Source organism: Labeo rohita, chromosome 23 (genome assembly GCF_022985175.1).
Source record: "Labeo rohita strain BAU-BD-2019 chromosome 23, IGBB_LRoh.1.0, whole genome shotgun sequence".
Classification (NCBI taxonomy): domain Eukaryota; kingdom Metazoa; phylum Chordata; class Actinopteri; order Cypriniformes; family Cyprinidae; genus Labeo; species Labeo rohita.
The window spans coordinates 9,804,602-9,823,533 of record NC_066891.1 but is presented as its reverse complement, the minus strand read 5'-3'; the positions used below and the strand labels follow the sequence as shown (position 1 = coordinate 9,823,533).

The window sequence follows — 18,932 nt, the reverse complement described above, 5'->3', positions numbered from 1 at the left end:
GTGGTGCTCAGGATCGGCAAATCATTCGCCATCGCCCTATCAGTCATCTGTCCTTACATTGGTTATGTGCAGTGGCGATTTCTTTAAGACTGCAAGGGAAGCTCAGCTTCCCCTATAATGTCACAAAATTAATGGTCAAATTATGTACTATTGTATTAACATTTTATTGACTAAAAATGCGTTAGAAAACGTTCATCTCAAAGACGAGTTCGTTCAGAATCAGTTAGATATAGCAGGTCGGCTGACTTGATTTTCTTCTCATACATTCCCGTAGCGTCACAGTGCATTTCCCCGTTGAAGCCCAGCGTCCATTGACTTCAATGCGGCTGCTTTGAACGTTTTTTTTCAGTGCTTTGAAACTAGACGGTCATTGGATAAACGCTGCGATTATGTCCCGCCCACGGACGCTCAGCGTCTCTGGGGGTGAATGAGGAGCAAATGAGGAGTGGGCTGGCCTGGACTCCGAGCTTCTGCGTGATGATTGGAGGGTCTGTCGAAAGATTGCATCTCCTTTTGACTGACAGCGATTTTGTACTATAAGGAATCGCTGAAGCTATTCGCGCTCAGTCCCATCACGGATTTCTCAAGTTCAGTCGAAATAAAAACTGCTGCAACCTATTTCTTTATATTTGCTTGGCGAAATTGCTTGATTTTCATCATACATTTCACACAATTATACACCACATTCCTTGTTTCACTTTTACAGAGTTTAATATTTTTTTTAGATCGTTCATTCATTCATTCATTCATGTTAATATTTAATGTAGTAATCAATATATATATATATATAGATTACTACATTAAATATTAACATGGAGGATGACTATAAATTAATATATATATATATATATATATATATATATATATATATATAGTAATCTTGAAAAATTTTAACATAACATAATGAAACCTTATATTTCTATTAAAATACTTTATAAATAAATAAATAAATCTCCATAATAACCTTATTTAAATTGCAAAATATTTATACTATATAGTAGCATCTGACTAAAAGAAAAAATACATCATATTTTGCATAATAAAACTAAAGCTTTTTTTTTACGATTGTTTGCATTGTAAAATTTGCATTGACTTACTTATGACAATAAGGCACATTCTTGTGAATAAATAAATAGACAATTTTATGATGTAGGCCGAAAATGAGCTTCCCCTATTTGACAGACCAGTAGCCGCCACTGGTTATGTGGTAAGTGAAATTGTAAGTACTGTATTGTATGTAAACAAAATTGTATGTACGTATAACAGGCTACCGCTTGTAAGCGACTAATCATGTCCATTTAGTGGCTCCATAAAATGTATTACTCATTTTCAGAGCCAAATATGGATTCACGCATCGGGCACACCCCTTTGCCAAATGAAAAGATTTCTTTCAAAGAATTGTTTTCTAAACAATTTAGGTGAGGTGTGAAAAAGCTACGGTGGAAGCCATTTTCTCTGGATAGTGATTTCAATTTCAATCTTTTTGTCACACAGAGCTAACAAATACTTCCAGAACAGTCACTTGGATTACTTTTATGATGCTTTTTTGTCATTTTTGGAGCTTGAAAGCGCCAATACCCTTTTATTTATCACGTATAGATCGTTTTCACGACCCGTCATTAATTGGCCATATTGGCGACAGTGAACGTTAACAATACCACTGAACCGAAGGAAGCTTGCATATTTTGCTGATTATTACTGCAGAAAATGGTCAATTATTGTCATGTTTTGGGTTGTCCCAATTGGTCGGGACCATTAAAAACATCTGGAGTACTATAGACTGCCAAAAGTTCTAACAAATCAAGGAGAAGAGTGCAAAAAACTGTCTGAGGAACAAAAGGCGTTTGTGGTTGGCCAAATAGACCTGGGATTTTCAGGGCAAGAATCTTGACAACATTTGTGTTTGTTCTTATAATTTCCGGTCAGGTAGGTGAAATATTAGGATAATATGTTAATTAATTCTGCTCGTACATATCTTGACCACATATTAATTTTAGTTCTCAGAATATCGAGCCCTTTCCTGCTTATATATATAGTCCTTCTCTATATGATTTAGCATCTTCCACATGTTTTTTCCTGTGGTTTAGACAGTATAAATGAGCAGAACAAAGTACTCAGTAGTACATTAACCATGTAATCCATGCTGTTGTTTACTTCCGAATATCGCTAATATGGCCACGCATCTGGGTAACTGACCAAACCGTGACGCAAGTACAAACCCTCTATTCAGGACAAAACATCTTCATTTGTTTTTTACCAAATAAAGACGTAAGGTTAAGTAAATAATGACTGAATTCATAAATTAATTGCCCCATTTTTTTTTTAACAACATAATGGGTGGTCAGACTACAGCTAGGGCCCATAGTGCACAACAGTGTTTGCTGTACTGAAAGCCAAGCAGGTTTTAATTGGTTTAAAGTGCACTCCACCTACCCAGACATGCACATGCAGGACATTTGAGGTTTTCCCATCTCTAGGCTTAGCTTTTATCTAATTTCCCCTCCGCTCTAAGAGACTACACTAATGAATTGGGTAATCACAGATATCTGGCCCATTCAAGTGCTTTGTAAAGTAAATCAATATGGCCTGGCGACGGGCCAGTTGTCCACTTTGACGGACAGTAGAAATCTATTTGTGGAACCGCGGCCAAAAAAAATGCTTTTACACTCTCTCTCTCTCTCTCTCTCTCTTTCTCTCAATCACATTATTTATTCCTATGCCCTCCCCTCTTTATCCCCACGGCCTCATTGGTTTCAATGCTAAAGGTGGGTTATAATTTTATGTAAGGAGCTTATGGAACTTTGTTTCATTTCCGCAGTACTAGATCAATAAGGCCAACACGATTGGCAGGAATTTCTATGAATTTCAAATGCTTTCCCTGCAGTGATTATGTGAGCCAGGCGCTCTGGTTGAATATCGATATGCTGATGACTAGCCACGCTATGCTAATGCTCTGGGCTTCAACCAAACCTCAGCGAACAGTGAGTCTAATACGAAATGGATGTTTCTGTGTCATTACAGAGGTTTTCCTTTTCTAAACATGCTGGAACGAGGTCCCACAAGCACATCTGTTAGCAATGAGTTCGCCGCACAACTCTAATCTTTTGAATGCTTTAGTGGGAAGGCTTGGAGATGGGAGCGCAGATCTTCTCTCATGTGGTTTACCAGTTCTGATCATATTGTCAAACCTTAGTGGAAACCGCCACCCAAATCGCTAATTCACACGATTACATTTAGACCTCAAGTGCCAGAGAGAAAGAAAAAAAAAAAAAGTCAAACAAACACACTGGAAGAACGTGTAGTATAATACGGCAAACGTGACAGATTATCAAACCTGAGGTGCTGAACATTACCCGACACTAACTGCAGGACATAACGCTGTCAAATTCAATCAGAAGCAATCTGTATTTGATGAAAAGATGTCAGTTTCACTTCAGGAAAAGGCTATGGAAATATCACCAAGAAAAACAATTCTTTTCAGTCCAATTTGTCATATTACCTCACACATTTACAAACTTTCATTCAAAGCAACTTACTTAATGCATGTATTCCCTAGGAACTGAATGCATGACCTTGGCTTTGAGTTTTTCCAGAAATAGCTGACAGATAACTGTTGTGAAGGGGGTTGTGGGTAATTGTTTGAAAACCATTCACGGACGCACAGTTTGAAAAAAAAAAACACCTCAGAAAGCATAATCTAAGCATCTTTCGCTTACTAATTGTCAGCATATTATTATTTGTGATGCACCAAGTCAAATCTAATGTATCGTAACTAATCTTAGTCTATCGTATTCTAAACATATTCTATATTCTACACACGTTCCTTTAAACTGTCCTCCTCTTACAGACGGTCTCAGGAAACAGAGCTTTAAACATAGACGGCATCTTGATTTTAGTCAAGAGGGAAATAAAACGGCAAGAACCGTGGATGCACGGTCTCTGGTGAGAACTGACACTAATCACAAGGTTAATTCACCAACCTCATGACGTTAAGACCAATTACGGCTGGCAGTCAACAGGGTAATGTAGCGCTCTCCTGAAACTGATACGAAGTATATTAAATGAAGAGGTAGAAGTTTATAGTAAGGAGATTAATAAAGTAGAAGGGCAGGAATAAACAGATACTGCGAGCGAGAGCAGCACATGGGATCCTGAGAGAGTGCATTAGCATCAACTACCTAATCAACTCTCCTGATCTGAATGCAATCAGTCTACGAAACGAGACAATGGCTATGTTTAGAATAGCATGATGACATACGACTTCTGTGAAAACACAAAATAACAATTTTGGAGAATGTAATGGACAGTCTTTACCATGCAACTACCATGAATGGTGGGATAGTTCACCCAGAAATGAAAATTCTGTCATTAATTATTCATCCTAGTGTCGTTCCAAACCTGTAAGACCTTAGTTCATCTTGGAAACACAAATTAGGATGTTTTTGATGAAATCCGAGAGCTTTCTGACCCTGCATAGACAGCAACACAACCGCCTCGTTCAAGGCCGTCCCTGAACTCAAGAATCACAAGTGAGTTGAACTAATGAATCAAATGAGTCTGATTCATGAACAAATCATGCAAACTGGTTTGGTGATCTGGATCAACTGGTTCATTGAAAATATTTCACTCTGGATTGAAACTGAGGCCACTTCTCTTACAAACATACCAGTTACGATTTTCAGCAAATAACTTCAGTTTCAATCCGTTTCTCATTCAAAACTACTACTTTATCATACTTTTATGTTTTTCCCAGCTTAAAAGCCATCGTTTATTGTAAATCAATGGTAAAAGCAACCAGTACAATCATTAAAATTCGCCATTTACGTCATAAGGGTTTGAAACTACACAAGGGTGAGCAGATGATGACAGTATTTCGTTTTTGAGAAAAATATTACTTTAGGAGGGCGTCCTCAGAGATTTTAAAATGCCTCTTTAACAGCACAAAGTACAAAACCATGGTTTGAAAACAAACTTAAAGCAATGGCAAAAAGAGCGAATGGAGAAACAAAGAACAGCAACTACAAAAGAGCGATAATTCACAGAGAAAAAAGCAGAATCTCACAAAAAAGAGCGAGGGAGAGAAACGAAAGACGGCTAGGAAGAAAAGAAAAGTGAAAAGGGAAAAAGAGGTAGTGTGTGTGAGTAGGTGTATGTGTGTGTGTCAGTAATGAGATCACTGCTGGGTGGGCTGTCTAATGGTAATGTAATGGACTAGCTAGAAAGACAGTGAGAGAGAGACAAAAACACAGAGACGCAGAAAAGAGAGAAGACGAAGCATTGAGCTCACAGAAGCACAAAAAGCAAAAGAAAGACAGCTGGCCAGTACTCAGCTCTCACACACATAAGGCTCGGACACACGACTGTACGCGGACAGAAGGCCGACTGAAGACCGTGCCAAGAAGATAAGTGGAAGAGGTCTGGGGGCAGAAGTGTGTGTATGTGTGTCTTTGTGTGGACGTGTGTTTGATGAGTGAAAGGAACAGCAGGGTCCCTCTATCTCCCAGCCTTTGGCTCTTTAGCCGTGCTTCAGTCCAGAGCCAGCCCAGGAAAGCTTGAGATCTCTCCTAAAGAACTGTGAGGCTCAGTTTGAATAGCAGAATGAAGTCACTTGCTCTCTTTTTGTCTTCGCTGCTCGATTCGAATGGGTCATCCTGGGGTCAAAGCACCAAAAACGGGTCTGAAGATGGTCAAAGAGTGCTGCTATCATTATCACGATGATTTGAGACTATAAATCACTGTTTAACAGGATTTTCAAGGTTATTCTACTATTGCAATATTTGGGTGACTACAAGGGGTTGCATCAACTGGGCTCTTCCTTGTCTAATCCAAGAACAAGCTCCCATTGTAAAATCAGGGCAAGCCAATCTTCAATATGTGCTCTCGCAGCTCCTAATTTCAACAGCCAATCAGCGTCTCCCACTATTGGTAGGAGGCAAATTGAAGTTGAATTGCCCAGTGTACAGTAACATGATTAGGAAGATTGCTCGCAATCTCGCTGAGAGCCAGCAAGGTGGCACTGAGGGTGCAACACCATCTGCAATCACAGCAGACAATAATGATTACTGTAATCACCTGATCATGCTATCAGGACACATCTGCTGATAAAACTGCTTTCACGACTACAAAATGTCTGAAAATAGTACACTTGTACTCCATACATGTTTTGAATACGACGTTACAGCCATTTTACAGTGCACAAATAGGCTACAAAGAATAAATAATGAATTCTAAAAACTTTTCAGAATTTTTGAAAACAATATTACTTTTCAAAGTCATCAAACTGGATCGTATTTACATACATGAGACAGATGAAACAAGACAAAGCATTTAATTTCCAGGCAGATTGACGCTAATTCAACATGAAATTGAAGGAGGAGTGAGAAATTGTTATGATGATTGAAATGGATGTTCTATTGTTTTGCTCATTTGTGTTCAATATAATTGAAGCTTCCTTACAACACTGAAACCAACAAATGCATCTCATGGTTGTTTGAATCTGGCAGCAGATACCGTATTGTCCTCAAAGGCTGACACTTTTTTTTTTAAAATCTAAAATACCCTGGAACCAGAAAATCAAGGATAATAACAGACCACGCTAAATGTGGAATTAAAACAAGAACAGCTTGGCTTTTACAAAGAGCACTCAATTCAAGTAATTATGAAACTGCAGGAGGAAAGTATAACCTCAGCCAACAACATTGCAGATACACCAATTTGTGTCGCCGCACAACAGCAGAATTTGTTGTAGTGTTGCAGTATGTCGAGAAAATGCCACCAGTACGAAAACCGATGTGCCGGATGCTCCCCTGACCTTGAAAAAACAAATTAACACATAACTGCTGGGCAAGTTTTGCTTAGCGGGGCAAACTCTAGTGAGGGTTTTTGCCGCTGACAGCCTGTTTCTAAATGAATCATTAAGTTTCTGCTAAAGTAAAAATCATCTCTGCCGATCTCTCTAAGGAGAGAGCGGTACAGACATCTGGAGAGAGCGGAAAGGCTCTAAAAAAGATTTATGTGACTTTATGAGTTGTGTGACTTCTAGTTCATTTTTGTTAAGATACAGTCACATTGGCAAAATTTCAGTGAAATTTTTTTGGGGAAAAAACAGGTTTGTTGCCAGTAGTGTAGAGAAGTACTGTGTGAAACGCAGCTCACACAGAAGTCACGTTCAAACCAAGCCGATTTCTGTTGGTCAGCATGACAAATCGGTGTGAGCAACCTGAACCCAACTTGAAACAACTGGATTTCAGCTGTGAAAATTCACAGAACAACAGTAAATGGATCAAAAAGCTAGTTGTCAGTAGCATGGGTATATTTGTAGCAATAGTTATAAATAGTCGAAATTATTGATTTTAATTTTATGCCAAAAATCATTACGATATTAAGTGAAGATCATGTTTCATTTCAATATGCATTGGTAAGGACTTCATGTAGACAACTTTAAAGGTGATTTTCTCAATATTTTGATTTTTTTGCACCCTCAAGATTCCAGATTTTCAAATAGTTGTATATCAGCCAAATATTGTCCTATCCTAACACACCAGCTTTCAGATGATGTATAAATCTCAATGTCAAAAAATTTACTCTTATGACTGGTTTTGTTGTCCAGGGTCACAAATGTTTAGCTTTGAGAAATCTAAACTATGGAAGTGCTGGAGAACATGTTCTAGCATTTCTTCTTCCTCACTATTTTTAAACTCTTTCCCACTGTGTGTCCCAGACAATGAAGCACGTCTTCAGCCACGGCTCATTACGGACCAAATCCAAGTGACGACATGGTGGAATCAGGAGGTTACAGCTGGGAAAGCTAAACACGCTAAAGCCGCCAACCCAGCTGTTTCCCAGCTCATCAAGGACGTCAGCATCTAGCCCATCAGACAACATCTTACACCACAAGGGATGCCCAGAACAAAATCAAGGTGCTTCTGGGACAGAAGGGATGGAGGTTGAGCTAAGTAGTGGACACAGCTGCGTGTCGGCCCACTAAACTGCCGTTGCTTTCATGTGCGGCAGTCGGCTGCAGATCACCGCTGCATCTCTTCTCCAGTCCCGAACACAACCACCATGTCAGCGATGATGTCAGTGTCGGGGAGAGTGGGATGGGTGCCCAGAAACTCACTTAACCAGTTCAATGAGACATTTGTCCAATTAGGGCCTCAATTGCCTGCCAGAAGGAAGCCACCTGAACCGTTCTTCCAAGCCCTGTCGGAACACAGTCCAAACCAAATACTGATTAACTAACGAAGCAAGATGACAGAAATCAGTTTGGTCATGCATGCCCACTGCACTGTTTATGAGATGTTAAAAGGATAGTTCACCCAAAAAATGAAAATTCTGTCATTAATTACTCAAACCCGTAAGACCTTCGTTCATCTCCGGAACACAAATTAAGATTTCTGATGAAATCCAAGAGCTTTCTGACCCTGCACAGATGCATTACATAATACTTAGCTTTATCTTATTTATATTTTCTATATTTTAAAGAACAGCCTCACTGTTGTTTATCTGCTTTAAAGGGGAAGTTCACTTCCAGAGCAAAAATTTACAGATAATGTACTCACCCCCTTCTCATCCAAGATGAGATTCAGTCATAAAGAAATTATGTTTTTTGAGAGGAAAACATTTCAGGATTTTTTTCCATATACTGGACTGTAATGGTGCCCCCGATTTTGAACGTCCAAAATGTAGTTTAAATGCAGCTTCAAAGGGCTCTGAACAATCCCAGCCAAGGAAAAGGGTCTTATCTAGCAAAACGATTGGTTATTTTCTAAAAAAAAAAAAAAAAAACTGAATGTTTCGCAAGATAAGACCCTTCTTACTCAGATGGGATTGTTTAGAGGTCTTTGAAGCTGCATTTTGGATGTTCAAAATCAGGGGCACCACTGAAGTCCAGTATATGGAGAAAAATCCTGAAATGTTTTCCTCAAAAAACACAATTTCTTTATGACTGATAAAAAAGAAAGACATGAAGGAGGTGAGTACATTATCTGTACATTTTTTGTTCTGGAAGTGAACTTCTCCTTTAAAGTATCAGTAGCTCATGGCTTGAAAAACTACATTTTAAAGCAGCTTCACCAACATAATGCAGACGTAAAATAGTTTCCCTTTGGGGGATTTTACATGAGTGGAATTACCATGTAGGTCATGCAAACTACTCCTCGCATCACAGTACTTATTATACCACCAATTAGAAATAGAAGGATGTCTAATGGGGGCACGTATAATTAGCCCAGGTGCTCTTTTCAATTGACTTTTTTAGGAAACCTGAGTCACATCGTTTCCTGCAGTCCCGCAGTTCACGATGCCTGCACTCTGATTGGATTAATGTAGTACAGATCGTGTGACCATCTCAAATCAGCACTAATCTCCCAGTGGGATAACTTTAAAGATCTAATTTTAGCATACGGTCTTTTCCTCTCTAACAATATCAAAGCGAAAAGCAACCCTCTGGGGCTGATCGCTCCTAACGTATTCCCCCTCCTCTCAGGAAGCCCACACTCTCCCCTGAGATTTGCACTTAAAGCACAATATAAACTTAACTTCACGCCCTATAATTAATCTGACGCAATACTGCTAACAGAGGCTGATATTTTCAATAGCAAATATGGCCGATCTTGTACGTTTAATATAAAAATAAATGTTAAGTATTAGAATAGTAAAACTGCATGTTTTTTCTCTGAATATAAATTCACACACATACTAAAATCAGATGCTGTCATGACCTCTAAACAAAATGGCTGAATGGGACGTTGAATGCCACTGATTTTTTTATTCTGCTGTCCTTGCCACCCTTATCTGCCAAAATCCTGCTGAGGTAAACAGTATCAGCACTCTGCCACCCATCAGCTCAGAGGGCACTGCCACCGGTGTAAGGTCAGGAGCCTATAGCGCATATTTTCTGACAGTAATAAGAACAAATCAGCACAATATAGAAAAAAGGTAACACTTTTTTGGTACTAATTTGGTTTCCAGTTGACCCTTTGCTGGAAGTTTGATTGACAGGCAATCTGACAAATCATAACACTGAATCTGCCATTTTGTCTGACAAACAAACCAGACATGTAGAGGAGATTAACATCGTTGGACTTGAACTTGAAAAATAGTGTGTACTGACATCTTTCCACGCTTGAAACGAGATACTTTCTGATGTTAATTCATGTTTATTTCATGCTAGAACTAGTAATAAAGAAAGGATGATTGGTTCACATGCTACTTGAACTGAGGCGCTACAGTGATCTGTTACGACACATTAAAGAGCAACAGAACGGTATTTATTGACTTTAAAAAAAAGACAAAATGTGAAAGCTGATACTTTGTTTGATACCAAAAGTAACCTGCTCTATCTTGTCTGAGGGCACACTGTCAGTTTCCTCTTTGCTTCGCAATGGATTTTTTTAGTGTGTGAGAACATGGTGTGTGTCTGAATGAATGCAAATTAGTATAAATTTACAATATTGACCATGATACTTCATCATTTATCAGTCATTACATTTAAATGACCAACACATTTACATTCCTAGTACTAACGATTATGGTGTTTTCTGAATCTTGCATGCTATTAATCAATCTCAGCATCCAATGGATGGCTGTTAATGTTGCTTGCATTCAACACTCTCCAATAATTCATTCACCCTAAAACAGTTACAGAAAAGGATTGTGAAAATGACTAATGCTAGAACTGTTTAACGTACAGCAGCCTGACGGAATCTGGACAATAGCACCCTGGGTCTGCTTTCATTAATTCATTCAAAGGGCTTTTTCCTCAACTTGTGTGTCCAGCTACATGAGCCAATGCTACAAGAGTTGTCTGTATCTGCTTTACCAAGATACACAGAGAGAAAGAAAGAGAGCTCGACCAGCATGGAACTTCTGCTTAGAGCAAGGGAGGGTACGGCAGGGGACTGTGTCGATTGAATGGGGAATTGGTGTATGTGTGTGAGAGCGAGCAAGAGGGAGGGAGAGAAAAAGAGAAAGCGGCAATAGAGAGTGGTGGGTTTGCTCTTTGGGAAAGGAGCCAATCCAATTACAGGCAGCAGTGCAAGCCCGGTTTCTTCAGCTGAGCTAAATTTCACATTTCATCAGTCTCTTCCCTTCTCTCGGCGCTGCCGCGCTACGCTTTCTCCCTCTTTCTCTCGTTCCCTCCCCCTCCTCATGCAGGTGGAGGGCAGGAATAGGCAGATCATGCAACCGACTCCATTCTTCAAAGGATGAAGTGCAACCACTCACCCCTGTGCAACAATATATCGCCTATAGAGCATCAAAATCCTGTAACATCAGCATCATATAGATAAAAGCAGAAAGGATCCACTTTATATTAGGTGGCCTTAACTACTATGTACTTACATTTAAATTAATCCTTTGATACAGTGAGTGTGCTTATTGTGTACATACATTTTTCACATTGTACTTATATTTTTAAAAATACCTGCATATAATTACATCTGTAATTAATTTCTGTAATTAGGGGCCAAGCACCGAAGGTGCGGTGGCACCTATTGTATCCGTTGGCGTTATTATTATTCCGCTTCTTCTTCTTCTTCTTCTTCTTCTTCTTCTTCCGCCGCAAGTCTATGGCAGCCCATAGAACCGCTTGCGGGAAAGTTGTATAATTTTGCACACTGATAGAGGACAGTCCCAACATTAACCATAGCAAGTTTGGAGTCTCTAACTCAAACTCTCTAGCGCCACCACCTGTCCAAACTTTCAATAATTTCATGCTAATAACTTTTGAACCGTAAGGCACAGAATCAAAATTCTTTTTTCCTCTGAATCCTTGGCTCATGCCGAGTCGAATGAAGTCCAAAATTCAAAAATTGTAAGGTTTAGTTTTTTTTCTATAAATTTTTATTTGTAAAACCTACTTTTTCGAACTCGTCCTAGACGGTTTGTCTGATTTTCACCAAAATTGGCTCAGATCATCTTCAGACCATGCTGGCAAAAAGTTATGGAATTCAAGTTGATTAGTCAAAACGTTTTCGAATGACGCGCGAATAAATTCTACAAAAAGCACGCAAAAATGGTTGTAAGGCTATATCTCCGCAACGGTTTGTCATATTGAGGCCAAACTTGGTGTGTTTTATAACAAGCATGACCTGAGATTACCTGCAGTGTTTCAGCACAGTGCCACCTAGTGGTCAGGAGATATGAAAAATGGGTCTTTTTGCTTATAACTTCTGAATAGTTGGGCCAAAAATCATGAAACCAGTCTCTTTAGATTCGGTGAATCATGCCGAGTCGAACCATATCCAATTTTCCCATGTCAGCCATTTTGGGTGTCGGCCATTTTTAATTTAGCTTTAAAATGCTGTATCTTGAGAACGGATTAGCGTATCGTTTCGACATTAATTACAAAAATGTTCGGCACCATGCCCTGAATGTACATAAAAATTTTGGGGCCAGCGCCACCTTGTGGTCAAAAGCTATAACTAAATTTAAAAAAAATGCTAATAACTTTTGCGTACATTAGCCTATTGAAATGAAACTGATTTTGATAGATTCCTTCGGTCATGCTGAGAACACCGATACCAATTTTGCCAATTTTGGCTGAACTTCCTGTCCGCCATTTTGATTCATGTGGAAAACCTACTTTTTCGAACTCCTCCTAGACCGTTAGTCCAATTTTCACTAAATTTGACTCAGATCATCTTCAGACCATGCTGACAAAAAGTTATGGATTTTGTGTCGATACACGAAACCGTTTTCGTTTAGCGCATCAACGAATTTACTGGAAAGATGCCAAATTGCATCCGAGTCTGTATCTCTGCAAAGCTTTGACATATTGACACCAAATTTTATATGTGCTATTGTCACCACACTCTGACCAAGCCACATCAATTTGATAACAGTGCCACCTATGGGTCAGAAGTAATACGCCATTCACTAAACATTAATAATGAAATTTACAAAAATGCTAATAACTTCTGCTTACATTAGCCTATTGTAATGAAACTGATGTCAATAGATTCTTTGGGTCAAGCCGAGAACATTGATATCCATTATGCCGAAATTGGCCAAACTTCCTGTCCTCCATTTTGATTAATGTACAAAACCTACTTTTTCGATCTCCTCCTAGACCGTTAGTCCAATCTTCACCAAATTTGACTCAGATCATCTTCAGACCATGCTGGCAAAAAGTTATGAATTTCGTGTCGATACACGAAACCGTTTTCGTTTAGAGTATCAACGAATTTGCTGGAAAGATGCCAAACTACATCTGAGGCTGTATCTCTGCAAAGCTTTGACATAATGATGGCAAACTTTGTGTGTGTCATTGTCATTTCACACAGAACACGTCACATCAATTTGAAAACAGCACCACCTGTTGGTCAAAAGTGATAAGCCATTACATTTATTACGATTGGTTGTATTTATGATTTTTCAGCCATTTCAATTGATCTTATCCTAAAATTATCTTAATTACTCATTTTTGTAGTCGGTCTGCTGCTCCTTGCCATGCTTAGCTCCTCATTCTGCCTCTTTTGTGCTTGGCCCCGTAATTGCTGCTTGCAGCTATATTTACGTTTATAATTACACCGTTGAACCATCCCTTACAACTTAAACCACGCTTAAACCTACCCACACCAACAAACCTGTCCCTAACCTTACTCATATCCCACCTCAATAGCAGCAAAAATGTTTTGCAATATAATAGGAACTTAATAAATACAGTGTACAGTAGTTAAGGCTACCTAATATAAAGTGGGAACCTAAATTGCTACATATAGAAAATTTGGAGTAGACGTCACAGTTATGTCACTTGCAGCTGTGCACGCATTGTGGTTACATATCTCCTAGTTTGGACTCTCTAACTTGATTAACTTGATTTAACAATAGCAAGTTTGTCAATTCTGAGGAAAAAAAGCTATAAAGATTCTGGCGAAAAAGAGAATGGCGAGTTGATTTATATTATTAGAATTGTGAGATATAATCTTGGAATTGCAAGAAGAAAGTCAGAATTTTGAAACCTCAACTCAAATTTACGTTTTTTATTCTTTTATTCCATGGCTTCCATAGACTGTTACTTCAAAAGCATAATTTTCTGCCACCAGATAGGCTCCGCCCACAAAAACGTCACCACTAATTGCAAACACTGAAATTGGTCTATGACATTTTAATAATCACTATATACATAAATACCATTTGGATTGAATGGGGCACCCACAACGTTTCAACATCTGATGGAAGCGTTGGCTCAATTTTTATGTTTTGTTTCATGTTTTTACAATCATGTTTGCTTGGATCAGTTGAGGGTGTGACAGCACATATCTTTGTAAAGATTGTTGTAATTCTGTGTAAAATGAGGTTGTAAATTATTTCTTTAAATCTTGTAAATTCAGTTTGTTGAAAATCTGTAATGCATGGACATTCTGAGCTCTGTTCTTGTTACAGTCTCTTGTAAAACTCATAAAAAGCGTGTTCATTAGAGTTACTGAGATGCGATTTTTCAATGTTCTTCCCATTCTACTGCTTCAAGAGTCACTGTTGAATTTGCAAACTAAAGACAATGACAAAAACGAAGCAAGATCTTGCATGCTTCTACCTTGCTTTATTGAGATAGTGATTGTAATGTCATTGTTTGATGTGATATGGAAAGGTGAAGACATGCAAGACACTTCTGGGTTTCAGCCACACAATCTCGAGTTGTCTCTCATATATATGTATACATACATACACACACATACATATATTGTTGCATGCAGTAGAAAACTATTTTAAAAAAATCTCTTCTTATACTCTTCTTATTATTATATTTCTAAATGATCTTTTATATAAATTGTCTTAATTTTAGTAAATTAGGTTAAAAAAAAAAAGTTTTCCACTTTTTCACATGTAAAAATAAAATATAAATAAATATAAAAATAAATAAAATTTTAACAGAATGTAAAATATAAAATAAATAGAAATAAAAATAAAATAATTATAAATTAAATATATTAAAAATATATATTTAAATATATTTTTATTTATTTTTATTTATTATTTTTTTAACTATTTAAACATTTTATATGCAGCAGTATAATAATACATAGTAATTAAAAGTTTCCATATTTACATGCATTAGATTAATATACCTATATATATTTTACTTAGACATTAAACTTATTAAACTGTAAGTTTACATTAAACTAGATGTAAGTTTTGACTTAGACGTAAAAAAATGCCACAAGGAGACCCAAGCGAATCTTTGAATTAGTGCTCTGTTTGATTAAATGGACAGTGGATTCATTGAAATGAATTGAACTAACAAGCTCCAGTGCCAGTTTTACTTATGAAATCAATGTATTAAAACATCTTTTTATACTTTTATGTACTGGCCAAAGACAAGAGAGGATCACAAAACTACATTGTCATTAGGAAACTTCATGGCCAAATAAAAAGCGCATTTAAATCATCGCAATGATGCTGCTTACTTTTATATCACTTGCAGACTTCAATATATGGTGAATGTTCAATAAATATCCAAATTACCATCCAGTCCTAGCTGGAACACAAAATCCAGATTCTCAGAGTTGCACAGCAGGGGAAAAAGGCTCATGGACACAAAACAAAGCATCTCACAAATCCCAGCTTCCTGAGCTCTCTAGGCTCGTCTGTGGATTCTCCAAGAGACACACTTTTTGGGACTGCGATAGCTCCCTAACCTTTCCAAAACACACAATCTCTCATAAGGCCGTCTCATCCTCTTCCTCGACACTGTTACGCCTTGTGCAGATGTGACCGACTTCTCAGGGTTTGCGGAGACTACTGCAAGATTTCCATCTAAAGTAATGCCTCCCTAATTCCACCACATCTGTATGTTTCATTCTCCTTTCTGGCCTCTAGGGCGGCGATGTGCACCAGCTGAGAATCTAAGCAAGCTTGAGGCAAGACAAACATGCCGCGGCAGCACTTCTAAGAGCACAGCGCTGTTGGCCTAATTTAATTTCACCAACCACGAGGAGAAAAAAATAACATTAATTAATAAGCCACTAAAACAAGAGGATTACAGAGAGCGAATGCAGCCGATGCCACTTCCTGATTGCGGTGCTGATTCAATTATAAATTAATTAATCAAGGCGCAAAACACAATTTGGACGTTGCCGTGCTACCGGCATGAAACAAACACTCGGCTTGACACTTTGACATTGTCCGTTCTCCCTCGCGTCTGGGAAGGCAGCTGTTATTTGTGTGTGTTTGTAGGGGGGCAGGTGGGAACGAGGGACAAAACCAACGTTTGTAAAGCAGGTCTCTCTCTGTCTTCATCCCTTTGGTGTCTCCTGCAGCTGCTGTGGGGTGAGGACATGCCTGTTCCTGCTCGTCTAACAGGGCCTGGCCTGTCACTCAACGCTGTTGTGCCCCAATGGGGGCTTCAGTCCCAAAAGCAGCTGACAGACCCCTTGTCATTTTCATAATTGCCTTTTGCAGGTAGTCTCATCTTGCTACGAACCACAGCAGGTCCATTAGCCACATGCTAACATGTCAACACTTACTGAACTGGCTGCTCAACGAAGGCCAAATGTTTTGAACCATACAAATATATATCTGTAAAGTCAACATAAAATCAAAATAGAGGCCAAATACTTTCTCAAAACACTTATTGGCTTAATTGTGCACATTTCAGTTCATGTTTATGTCGGTATTGTTATTGTTAGGTAAAATTATTCAAAATCAGTTTCAGTGATTGATTAAAGCAGAAATAAAATTAAATAAAATCTAAAAAATGAAAATGAGAAATGTTGCTTTGGCAAAAAAAAAAAAAAAAAAAAAAAAAATACTAATAAACTTTATTAAATTTACTTTATATAAGTAAATTTAAGTACTAAAATACTAAAGCTAAAACTGAAATAAATATAAAAATGCTTAGAAATAAAAAAATAAAAATGCCAAAAAAATTGAAAACGTTAAAAATTAAAAGATAAATAAATAATTAACAATTTAAATATTTAATAATGTAATAATTTAAGTAATAAATTAAATATTCAAATAATGTAAATTATATAATTTAAAAATTTAAAAAAATCTAAATATAAGTAAAATAAATAAATTAGTAAATTTAAGTAAACATTCTAAAACTGAAATAAATATACAGCTTTTTAGAAATATGAAAAAATACCAGAAAATAAAAATAAAAAACACTTAAAAAAAGAAAAAAAAAACTATATTAATAAATATTACAATAATCTAAATAATTAAAACTGCTAAAAAGCTAAAATAAAACTGGTTTGTGTATATATTTGTTTGCAAAAGACAAAAATGGCTCCCAAACTATTTTTCTTTTTGGCTGAAGCAGAAAAAGAAATTTGTTTTCAGACAAATGAAGATTGATTTTAGATAAATAAAATTACATCCCATACTACATCTGTTTCTTGTTAAACACAACAAATCTAATGGGTAGTGAAAGGCATTTCATGTTGACTCAAGTAATAGAAGCTGAGTGATGGTTTCTTGTCTATCGCCGCTATTATCAACCAAAAAGGTGTGTTTAACACCACATTTTCTCTATATGCCCTTTATCTGAAAGAGATCATAATTACGCATATGATAACCCTAACACTGTCCGGCTCTTGTGTCTAACATCCTTTCCATGAGTTTGGCTGAGAAGACATTCTATTAAAATTAATAGACTAGGGAGGCAGACAGGAACCCCTGAGGTCGCTTTAAGCTGCCCATTATGGTCAGGAAAGTGAACAGAACCAGAAGAATCCTACAAAAAGGTATTAAATATTTAGTCTAAAAGTTTCTGGTTCCCTCTTTTCCATCCATACTTTTAAATGAGGCCAGTAGAGCAGTTCAAAGCAGCGCTCCAGAAGACACCATTAATAACTAAACGTGACACACTGTTTGCGAACAAAAACGTTTGCCTGGATCTGAGGTGAAAGGTCTACAACTTCTCCACTTAACTCAAACATGTCTAACTCTGTACACATCTCAGAGCCTCAAAAAAAAAGAAAAAAAAAAACACCTGCAAAGAAGACTCACCTTTTTCAGTCGTCCACTCTTGGTGCCAACGAAAGCCACACAGTAGCCATTATAGACGTAGGAGGTCACAGAGGTCATGCGATCACGGCTTTCTGTATAAAGTGTGTGTCCAGTCACCAGCTGAGAGCCGCCAAGAGGTTGGTTGATGTCCAAACCGCAGAAGGAGTCATCAATAGGGACGGGCTACAGGAGGAGAAAGGTCAAACGAGAGTCAGCAGTTTGCTTTGAATCAAAAAGTCAAGGTCAGTTTGCTTGTTTATACAGACATCAGTAGGAGGGTGAAAAGGTTGAGCTCATTTTAATACAGGGAAGCACTTTGTAAGCAAATCACATTAACCGATCCAATGTCAGCTGGTTGTTTTGTTGTCAAGTGAGGGTAAGAAATGAATCAGGGAACATGAATGGTCAATTTGCACCATTTTTAGTACAAAAAAAAAAAAAAACTACTGGACAAAACTGTAAATTTGTACAAATTCTATCACACCAAAATACTGAAATGCTGAACTGTAAAGACTTGCCATTTTTAACATTTATTTATTTAAATGTATTTATTTATTTTTTACTGACTTCACACTTTGCACACCGTTTTACTGACTTCTACTGTCTACAAAAAATAAATAAATGAAAAGAAATGAAATAAAATAAAATAAAATAAATTAAATTAAATTCTGCAGATAAATAAAAAAAATAGCAACATTGTGAAATATTATTTCAATTTAAAATAGTGGTTTTCTATTTTAATATACTTTATATTAAATTAAATGTATTTCTTTGATGCAGAACATAATGTTCAGCATCACTACTCCAGTCCTTCAGAAATCAAAATGCTGATTTATTGTCAATGTTGGAAACAGTTGTGCTGCTTTATTTATTTATTTAGGAACCCGTGATACTTATGTTTAGGATTCTTTGAATAAAACGTTAAAAAGAACAGCATTTATTTAAAATACAAATCTTTTCTAACAACATGTTCA

The 18,932-nt window shown here is 37.3% G+C and overlaps 1 protein-coding gene across 3 annotated transcripts in view; it reads right to left on the bottom strand.

Moving 5' to 3' along the window:
- Positions 1-18,932, bottom strand: part of plxna2 (plexin A2) — a 269,674-nt gene that overhangs the window by 181,705 nt on the left and 69,037 nt on the right. For all 3 annotated transcript variants that reach the window (XM_051096153.1, XM_051096152.1, XM_051096154.1), the window contains exon 3: positions 17,959-18,141. In XM_051096153.1, coding sequence (XP_050952110.1) covers positions 17,959-18,141 — 183 coding nt within the window. The remainder of the gene's footprint in view (positions 1-17,958; positions 18,142-18,932) is intronic.